The 9991-nt window shown below is 45.2% G+C and overlaps 2 protein-coding genes across 2 annotated transcripts; one reads left to right on the forward strand and one right to left on the reverse strand.

The window, feature by feature from the left end:
• Window positions 1–211: 211 nt before the first annotated feature.
• vtna (vitronectin a) lies at window positions 212–4556 on the forward strand. The gene is made up of 8 exons (XM_088381401.1): window positions 212–377; window positions 1106–1225; window positions 1305–1745; window positions 1855–1994; window positions 2062–2218; window positions 2289–2441; window positions 2807–3325; window positions 3770–4556. The coding sequence occupies exons 1-8, from the start codon at window positions 320–322 to the stop codon at window positions 3886–3888; spliced, it is 1707 nt and encodes a 568-aa protein (XP_088237527.1). The 5' UTR covers window positions 212–319; the 3' UTR covers window positions 3889–4556.
• Window positions 4557–4681: 125 nt separating this feature from the next.
• Window positions 4682–9608, reverse strand: scarf1 (scavenger receptor class F, member 1). Its single transcript, XM_088381400.1, has 11 exons — window positions 9405–9608; window positions 9125–9186; window positions 8937–9038; window positions 8181–8721; window positions 7888–8106; window positions 7635–7763; window positions 6836–6942; window positions 6618–6729; window positions 6207–6331; window positions 5977–6114; window positions 4682–5915 (listed from the first exon to the last, which is right to left on the reverse strand). Exons 1-11 carry the CDS (start codon window positions 9503–9505, stop codon window positions 4819–4821), a joined length of 2733 nt encoding a protein of 910 aa, XP_088237526.1. The 5' UTR covers window positions 9506–9608; the 3' UTR covers window positions 4682–4818.
• Between the last annotated feature and the right edge of the window lie 383 nt (window positions 9609–9991).

The following is a 9991-nucleotide window of genomic DNA, read 5'->3' on the forward strand; positions in this document are numbered from 1 at the left end:
ACATCAATATAGTAAAAAAAGAAAACAATGTCAACATTTGTTGCTTAAATGTTACTTTTGTATTGATCTCTTCGTGTGTGTGTGTGTGTGTGTGTGTGCGTGCGTGCGTGTGTGTGTGTGTGTGTGTGTGTGTGTGTGTGTGTGTGTGTGTGTGTGTGTGTGTGTGTGTATGTGTGTGTTTTACCCAAGTTGAAAGAATGCTGCATACTTGGCAAAAGCAAAGGCCGGACGTGGGGTGACTGACACATGTTTCCAATGATTGGAAGCACACAGTCCATCGTTTCTGCCTCGTTCAGTCCTCTCCCACTGCAAAGCAAACATGAGCTTGTGCGCTGTGTTGCTCCTCGTGCTCGTCGCTCAAACCTTAGCTGCAGACGGTGAGTACAACCACAACTTACATTTACAATTCAAGTAAAAGACGATGAACAGAAAATATAGAGGACATTACATATGTAATGGGTTGCCCTGAAATTATCTGGTGTTAATCCACCATTGCACCAACATCAGATGGGATAAATTTGTATTTGTGTTGATCTATTGTTAAAGTGAACACCGTCAAGTTAAACTGTAGGATTTGTTTATTGAAATAAATCAAACCATGATAGCTTTCAAAAATAACGTGACCTCTAACCTTATAGGTAAATATGTTCTATTTGTTAGGCAGAATAACATGTACAGTGAGCTGGTCACCGTAGCTGCGGAGAGTCTAAAATTGATACTTTGTTAAAGATTTTCGAGAATCTGAGCCATACTTGCATGAAAGGGAAAATGGTTCACTTGGTCCTCTTACTTCCAGATTCAGTTCCTACTTAGTAACCACATGACTATGCTGTTCCTCTCCTGGTGCCCACTCCGGGTTGGAGTTTGCCTGAACAAGAAAAGCTAACAAATGAATGGTTGGGTGGTTGATACCTCTGCACAATGCCCTAAAAAAAATGTTTAAATAATTAAACAAAACAACAATTTTGACATGGTGTCAGGTCAAATTGAGCGCGGCAAACCTTTTCTTGGGCTGAAAAAAAGCATCTAAATGATTTTTCACACCCTTGTGTTTTTTCCACGTCACTTTCTGCAAAATGCTAACTTGACTTCTTCATACCTTTAGAGTCATGCATGGGCCGCTGTGAGAAGGGCTTTGACTCGGAGAAGAAGTGCCAGTGCGACAGCATGTGCAAATACTACAAGAGCTGCTGCATCGACTTTGAGCCCATTTGTGGCATGATGAGTACGAATTCCCGCTTGCAGTGTCACTGAGCTAAACCAAGATATTAAATAATTCAAAAAAACATGCTTTCTCCTCCCAGCTCGCGGCGATACATTTGAGTTGGCGGAAGACGACGAAGATAATCTTGATAGCACCATGCCATCCACGTATGAGCTGCCTTTTATCAGTCCCACTCCACCATCCATCTCTGACTTTGCAGATAAACCAGAAGTTACATTAGTCATGAATAAACCTCCACCAAAATTTCCAAGAACCACAGTGTCACCTTTGGTAAAGCCCCCCGATAGCACCAAAGACAGTGTTACAGCGAGGCCTCCAAGACTCACCATCCCACCCTCAGTGAAGCCCCCCAGTAGCACCAATATCAGTAACGCAGCAGATCAGACAACCGAACCTCCTACGCCACCTGCAACCACACCTGGCACCACTGCGGCTCCTGACCCTGATGCTGAGACGTGCAGCGGCAGGCCCTTTGACGCCTTTATGCAGTTAAAGAATGGCTCCATCTTTGCCTTCAGAGGTGAGTCGCACTAACCCTATCTCAAGGGCAAGAACTAAATTTTAATCATGTAGATCCAACTATGTATACAGTCTTCTGAGTGAGTCTTTTTGGTCATATTTGTTTGCAGGTGAGTACTTTTTCGAACTGGACCAGAAGACTGTACTTCCTGGCTATCCAAAGCTCATAAAAGACGTGTGGGGCATCAACGGGCCCATCGACGCCGCTTTCACCAGGGTCAACTGCCACGGGAAGACATACATATTTAAGGTACACATATATGTGATGTAACTAGGAAGTAAAATAGGTGTGTTCACACTGAGATGATTTCAAACAGGGGAACAAGTACTGGAGATTTGACAATGGTGTACTGGATGAAGACTACCCCCGGGCGATCAGCGTTGGCTTTGACAGGATTCCAGATCACGTGGACGCGGCCTTTGCCCTCCCAGCTCACAACTACAATGGCAGAGAGAGGGTGTATTTTTTCAAAGGTGAAACCTTGTTTGGAATCACGGCACATGCAATTGCTCAATCTTGTTCTTCTTTTTTGCTGTCATCAAGCGGACCAGTATTACATCTATGAGTTCTTGCACCAACCATCCCACGGGGAGTGCATCACCATGTCCGAGAGGTCTCCATCCACGCTGTTCACACGCTACACCAACATGTACTCCAGAAACTATGAGGAGTTTTTCGGTGATCTCTTCTCAGACAGTGAGTTGTACTCTTAATGCCGTGGTTCGCAACCACTGTGATGCTACACATTATACAGCACACTGTTATCATTGAAAGGTTTGTTTTTCAAGTTATTCTCTTAGAGTTGATGACTCAAAAATAATGCAATTTGCAGAGACTTTTTAGAAAAACAGAGAAAAACATTTGGAATGAGTGTGGTCAGTGCTTTGCTCAAGGGCACATTGACAGAAGTCAGGAAGCAGACTAGCTGTGTGCTATATGATTATTCCAACATCAAATATGTTCTTTGGCTCAAAAAGGGTCGGGAAATATTGCTCTAATAGTTTTTTTTAATGACATGTGGGTGGCATGTTTAATTGGATTCCTTTGTCTGATGTGTTTAGTGCCTCAGCATAGCAGCCATTACCACTTCATTGACAAAGACTGGAAGGGTCTCAAGTCACCGGTGGATGCTGTCATGGCTGGCCGACTCTACGTCCCTCCACGCAGACTCCAGCCGGACCCACAATGGGGCCTGTACCAGCAGTATGGACAGCAGTATGGACAGCAGTATGGACAGCAGTACGGACAGCAGTACGGTCAGCAGTACGGTAGGCAGAGGGGGCGAAGGAGGTGGAATCGCTCACCCGTCTGGGAATCCTTGGCTGAGCGGGGTATGAGCATGGGCCAGCAGTTTGCAGAGAGAGGGATGGACATGGGCCTGAGACTTGCTGAGAGGAGGATGGAGATGGAGGAGAGGCTGGGACGAGACTGGAGCCGAAGCTGGGATCAGGACTGGGACCAGGACAGGCGCAGGGATGGCTACCGGCAAAATAACAGAGGCAACTATGATTCCAGAAGCAGGAATGACAGGTCCTACGGGAGGAGGCTGCCTGTACAGACCGTCTACTTCTTCAAAGAAGGTAGTGTGGTTTATAGTACATCATACTTTCTGTTACAAATAGTGATGGTAAAATGAAACTTTAGATTTGCTTTATGAACCAGTTGTTATATTTATGGACTCCTCTAGATGGCACTGTTGGTTCTGTGTCGTATCAGTTTTACGTTTTTATGACAAAACACATGACACGTGAGGAGCATGTGCTTCATGAATAACTTGTCATTAAAGTTTTATATTTGTATGAAGGTTTAAATTGCCTTTTCGGTTAAACATTTTTTATGGCAGCAGTTTATGATAACATTTATATGTCCTGTTTGACATTAGAGGTTTAACTTAAATTTTTGCTGCTTAAGGTTTTACAATTTAAGTGTGGGTTGTAATTGAGAGAGCCTGCATAAGACAAAGTTCTTGAGCAGTTCCGTGTTCGTATAGCTGTTATTAACTTTTATTCCCCTGTGATGTGCAGATAAATACTACAGAGTTGACCTCAGTACCAAGAGAGTGGACCCGGCCATGCCTCCCTATCCAAGATCCATCGCCAAGTATTGGCTCGGCTGCACTGACACCAGAGGGGCTGAGAAATAAACTGAATAGTTTTTAGGGTGGACATTCACACTCGGTTTGGAGCACATGGGATCAGTGTTACGCACAACTAGCTTGCTTGTCATCTTGAGCAAATATTGAAGAAGTACAAAGTCTTGCTGACCGTCTTTGTTTACTCCCATTACCTAATGATATTACAGTGCAAATGTTTCAGGGGTACTGTTTCAGATTCAAAATTGTTAAAGACTGAAACCACCTGTAATCGTGCCATTCACAATCTACACAGCAGTTAATAATAATTTCTGCTCATTTTGTCATATCATTCCAATTTACCGGTACTCATTTATGTCACACCATTATGTGGTAAATTACAAAGTAACTGTTATATAAGCATTTTACTTTTTCATTAACCCATTTCTAAACTTTTTATTACTGTATAATAATATATCAGTTTCATGAATGCATTTATTTGGGGGGCAGGGCATATACTTCTGCCTTATAATGAGAAGCGTGTTGTCTGTCCATTTAGATTAACCAATGAGGTTCATTGGCCGAAATAGGGTTGCAAAATATTAGGATGAAAATATGTGGATGTAATCCTGCAACAATATCTATAAGAGAAATGAGTTGTGGGTTGTTTTTTTTAATTAACCACTGGGCCACCTTTACTCATATTTATCTGTGACAAATAAAGACATTACTTAGCTGCACCGCCCTTTTTCTGCTATTTTGCTATTTTGGACTATTCACTATATTCGAAAATATCAAATTTCAGCTAAAAACAAAACAAAGCAGATAGTAACTGTTAGAAACAATATTACAAATGTTGCTCTCATTATTATTATATTACTGTTTATTTCTAGATTAATATAAAGTGCATACTGTACAATGTATGTTGTGTATTCCTATTCTCCATATGTACATGCATGTTAAGTTTGTAAATATACACCATTTGATTACAGAACAGTACATTTATGCATTTGTGTTTGAGGTATACGAGTGTGTGATCATGACGTTTTCATAGCATGGCTCCTCTTTCACACTCTCCACTTCACCTTCACCGGTCCTGACTTCAATAAGAGTAGCAGCGTTCCCTGCTGGCCCAACAGTGAAGTAACTGCTTTCAGTTTGTCCTCCACTGGGCTCATGTTCATTACTTCTGCCTGAGTCCTGAAAGTCAGGCGACGCCACCTCTGGAACGCTCTTCAAAATAGACGACAGCGGCCTTTTGAGAGGAATGCTCTCTGACGACCCTGTATCGCAAGAAGCCGTTTGAGTGTTTTGTGAAGCGTGTTTCCTCCTCACGGGTTTACTTATGGCGGATTCGACTCCTGGAGGCCCGCCCTGCTCCCACACACTTCTCCGAGCCCCGAGTTTTCTCCTGGGGGGTTTGGCGATGGCTTCTGAGTCTTTGGGTTTACTTTTGCCAGGCTCCTGCTCTCTTTGTCTCTGGAGGCTTCCAAGACGCCTTAACATGGCCTGAACAGGGCCTTGGGAGCTCGGCTCCAGCTTGGACGTGGGCCGCCCTGTCTTCCCTACCGTCACGTACACTGTGGTGACCTTGTTTGGGACACCGGGTGGATGATCGGAAGCAGACGTGGTCGACGCTTTATGTTGTGGAGCTGTGTTGGACGTGGTAAGTCTTCGTCCTGATGTGGTCCGGAATGTGTTGCTCGACTTTCTATCCTCCTCCTGGTCCACAACCTCATAGCTCAAATCTTGGTGATCTGTTACCTGAACTTCTACGCCATCTTCCCTCTCCTCAGCATCAGCTTCATCTTCCTCGCCCGGCCCAATTGAGAACACTGAACCCCCGCAGGTGGATTTGGCTTTGCGTGGGTGCCCGGACAGAGAGATGACATCTTGAGCCGAGCCACGTCTCTCCTTGGGGCTGAAGCGGGTGCCCTCTGCAAAAGAAACAGACGGCCGCTTGGTTTTGGCAATGCTGGAAGTCCGGGGGATGTCGAAGGGGGAGGTAATGTCCTCGCTACTGAAGCCTGACGGGTCCAAAAGCATGTTACACTTGGAGCTCATCTCCTGGAAGTGGCTACCCTCCATTCCTGAGATATCTGTCAAAGAGAGCGAGAGTAGATTTGCAGCTTAGCACTCAGAGAAGATCACGTGAAGTACCTTCTCTCGGGGGGACGCAGTAAAGAGCCTCCCCCTCCTCCTCATCACTGTCGAAGGATGACCCTTCAGTCACCCAACCCGAGGAAGGAGGCTCAATGAAGCTGTGGTTGAACGTCAGCTCTGGGTCATGGTGAGACACTGTAAGGAACATGACATTCAGTCAGTGCTAATATGCAACCATAAAAGTCCTCTTTGCAGCCCAGGTGTTTTTTAGAATGACCAAAGCTGACCAGTGACACGAGGGAGGCCAGAAGACCAGTCAGAGATGCAGGGTAGGGCGGCACCAATGTTAGCCAAGACGCTGTAGACGTGATACTTCATCCGCACAGCCAGCCCTCCATCTGCCACTGTCATCCTGGTAAGGAGGAAGGTACAATAGGTGATCCTGTGATGGCTTTTCACTCAAAGACACAACATATTGTCACCTGATTGAATATGTCAACAACAACAAAATATTTTACTTTAAACCAGGTATGACTGGAGTGCAACATGTCTCACGCAAATGGCAAGTATGGATGAAACAACCATAGCAGAAGAGGAGGAAAAGGATTTTACGTTAATAAGTGTAAAAAATAACAAATCCACATTTTTGTTGTTAAGTATTTGGATGTGTGCAATAGGTATGTTCATGTGATCCTGACCTGTCTTTGCTGTCTGCCGGAGCTCCTCCACAACATAGACAACAGCAGAATATAGCGAGGATTAACAACAGCAGTGGAAGTAGTAGGCCAACCAAGAGAGCGCCTCGGCCACCTGACAAACATATATAAACACAATTACACATCAGGCATTTTACAAATTCATTCAGATTGGATGTATGAATTGTTGGATGAAAGGATGAGTGGATGGATGGACATACTGTTGGGGCAGGCACCAGTGACCGGGTGACAGCTGACCCCTTCGCCACACTCACAGGCCAAGGAACAGTTGAGCCCGAACTGTGCACCTGAGCAACTGCTGTTACAACTGAAAACGATGGGAAGAAAAAGAATGATGTCATTTCGCCACAGTGAAATATGGCCTCTGTGTTTAGCCACTGATTCACCATCTATTTTTATACTTTCAACAATATAAAGGCGAATAAAAGGGTGGTTGTCAGAAAGCATTAAATAAAATGAGTATGCTTTTGTTTTTTGTTTTAACTTGTTTGTACATGTAGACAGACGCTTGTAATAACAAAAACAAAATAGTCTTTTCACTGAACCTGCTACTATAATAATAATAATAAAAACACCAAATCAGAAGCCTCATTCTACTTTGCATAAAGTCGAAAACGTCTTCATTCAGCACTGAACGGTGGCTTTACAGCAGGCTCCCCTTTTTTATATATAGGTGATCAAGTTATTGATTGTGACATGTGAATTATTGCTCAGCGGCTCTACAAAGTTGCTGGGTGTGCAAGAACTATAGAACATCAGTGCGTTCGATTTCCTGGGCTACTCAAATGAAGGCCAAAGGAATAACTAATGCCATCATTCATCAGCGTCACACCTCCAATGGGGTTGTGTTTCTGTTTTTATTTGACCTCATTAATACAAAACATTGTCTCATAAGAACCATTACGCTTGATACATTTTTGAGGATGCGTTATAATTAAATTGAAGCAAAATTGTGGATGAATTTGACGAATGAATTCTGTGTGGTGAAATGCAGCTCACCTCTCCCCCTGAAAGCCCGAATGACAGATGCATTTTCCTGTCACGTGATGACAGTCTCCATGGTAACACGGGCTGCACAGGAAGCGGCAAGCCTCTCCATACGTCCTGTCGGAGCAGACCTCCTCGCACCTGGCAAGGGAGCAATGATGACCCACTAGAATAAATTCAAAACATCTCTGTATCGGATGTCTTTACTGTTTGCTGTAGTAAATCAACAGGGAATGAAAAATGTGTAAGCCCTGCACGCTCCCACCTGGGTCCTGTCCATCCCGCATTACAGCTCCAACAATTACCACTTCGGGGATCGCAGCGCTCGTTGTTTCTGCACCGCGGGCACGTCTCCTGGCAGCTGTTACCGTAGTAACCAGGTGTGCAAAGGCGGTCGCACTGTGTCCCATTCCAGCCCGTCTCACAAGATGCACATGCGCCGTCAGTGGAGGCGCACACTTCATCTCCTTTACAGTGTCCACAACTGAGATGAGAATTGATGTTATGCAATATGATGAACGGAAATTAAAAATGGTAGGGAACACTGTACACACAAACCTCATTTGACACCCAATGCCATACATCCCAGGTTTACACGGCTGGTTGCAGTCGTCGCCTTCGTACCCCGGATAGCACAAGCACTGCCCGGTGGCAGGGTCACAACTACTGTGTGTGAGGTCACAATTGCAACGCCGGTCACAGTTGGGCCCCCACCAACCGGCCTCGCACTCACACAAACCGGTGCGCTGGTTGCACTGCGACAAGTAGCAGTTGCAAGGGACAGGACATTTCAGTCCCCAGTGGCCCTTGTGGCACTGACAGCGGCCCGTCAGTTGGTCGCAGCCGGGTCCCACGGAACCCCCGGGGACACACTGGCATGGTTTGGTGCAAGTGGCTGTCCACCAGCCCTCGTCGCAGGTGCAGTTTCCGTATACGGGGTGGCAGACTCCGTGGTGGGCGCATTTGCAGGCGTATTGGCACAGAGGACCCCAGCGGTTTTGGTTGCAGGTGCACTCACCTGTGACGGGGTGACAGCGGCCATGCGGGTGACACGGGCACACTTGACGGCAGTCTGATGCCCAAAACTCTGGAGGACACCCTGTAATAAGACGACAGGACTTCATAACCTCAACGGAAGAAAAAAAATGGACCAATCATAGAGAGCAGAGAATAATGCAACAGCCTATTGGACTCTTGAAAATGTAAAAACTTGGTGGGACAGAATGAAAACTTTACCCACCCCTGCTACACTATATAATGACTTGTAGAGCCAAAATTTCTCAAATATGCTGAAAATATGCGGTGTCTACTCACGTGTTTTACAGTGAGCTCCATAATAGCCTGGTGGGCAGCGACAAACTCCAGGATAGACACAGAGCTCATTCTTCAGACAGGCCTGATCACCCTCACACACAGCTAAATACACACACAAACCACTAAAAGCACAGCCTACACAAAGGATATAAAACTAAAAAAATATGAATCAATTTGCCCAAACTCACGTATTGTGCACTCTTTTCCATCCTGACGCCAGCCTGTGCAGCACACAAGTGTGGCTGGATCCCTGTAAAAGTGTTTATAAACTAAATTAGCTCGATAGAGCGGACATTTAACAAGTGGTCATGAACGAGACAAACGGGTGAACTCTGAACCTGCATAAACAGCTTTCAACTCCATCCACTGAAGTTTACTAGCACGCTAACAAGCTTTCTTTCCTGGCTTTGTAAACACATTGTCAGGTGCCCGTACTACTGGCTCACATAATGAAGTTGAGATGTGTACCTGGGGTTGTGGCAGACGTTCCTCCCGGCCAAGTCCAGCATAAGTGAGTAAGACAGCCAACAGCAGCATAAAGTCGTCAAAGTTCTGAGGAGAACCTTCATCTTCTACAAATCTCTTTTGTTTGTATTCCCAGCTCTCTCAAGTGTCTCTGTTTAACGAGAGCCGCCCTCCACCCTTTCCTTGTTCTCTTTCTCTCTCCACTGAGTCGTCTTGCAGCAGCAATGCAGGGGTCAGAGCCACCGGGTTTCCTCTTCCCATTTCCTGGGGAAGCTGAAGCCGCTTCCTTCTATTCAGCCAGATAGGCTTTTTAAAGATGGGGACATACACATCAACGGGGACTGGCTGTTATTACACAAGCACCTAACGTCAATGTTTGTCTTGTTCCCAGAAGCTACACTGGTCCCATCATCCAGGAGATGATGCACACAGCTACAATGTAATGCAAAGTGTGTTTTCATTCACCAATAAGTCTAATTGCAACTCCTGAAATACAGTCCGGTAAGTTTGGGTATATTTGGACACAGCAACAGTGGATTCGAAATAAAACTGTCAAAATCATGATGTGATTGAATAGTTTTGCCTAAATT

Source organism: Syngnathus floridae, chromosome 7, assembly GCF_059516105.1.
Source record: "Syngnathus floridae isolate MCC-2025c chromosome 7, RoL_Sflo_1.0, whole genome shotgun sequence".
In the NCBI taxonomy this organism is placed as follows: Eukaryota; Metazoa; Chordata; class Actinopteri; order Syngnathiformes; family Syngnathidae; genus Syngnathus; species Syngnathus floridae.

Excerpts from the sequence above, each read along its gene's own strand:
- vtna (XM_088381401.1), top strand. The coding sequence starts at position 320 with ATGAGCTTGTGCGCTGTGTTGCTCCTCGTGCTCGTCGCTCAAACCTTA. Across the intron at positions 1,995-2,061 it reads GGAAGACATACATATTTAAG|GGGAACAAGTACTGGAGATT; the intron begins GTACACATATAT and ends GATTTCAAACAG. Across the intron at positions 2,219-2,288 it reads GAGGGTGTATTTTTTCAAAG|CGGACCAGTATTACATCTAT; the intron begins GTGAAACCTTGT and ends GCTGTCATCAAG.
- scarf1 (XM_088381400.1), bottom strand. The coding sequence starts at position 9,505 with ATGAAGGTTCTCCTCAGAACTTTGACGACTTTATGCTGCTGTTGGCTG. Across the intron at positions 7,764-7,887 it reads GCGGGATGGACAGGACCCAG|GTGCGAGGAGGTCTGCTCCG; the intron begins GTGGGAGCGTGC and ends CTCCCTTGCCAG. Across the intron at positions 6,332-6,617 it reads CCGGCAGACAGCAAAGACAG|GATGACAGTGGCAGATGGAG; the intron begins GTCAGGATCACA and ends CCTCCTTACCAG.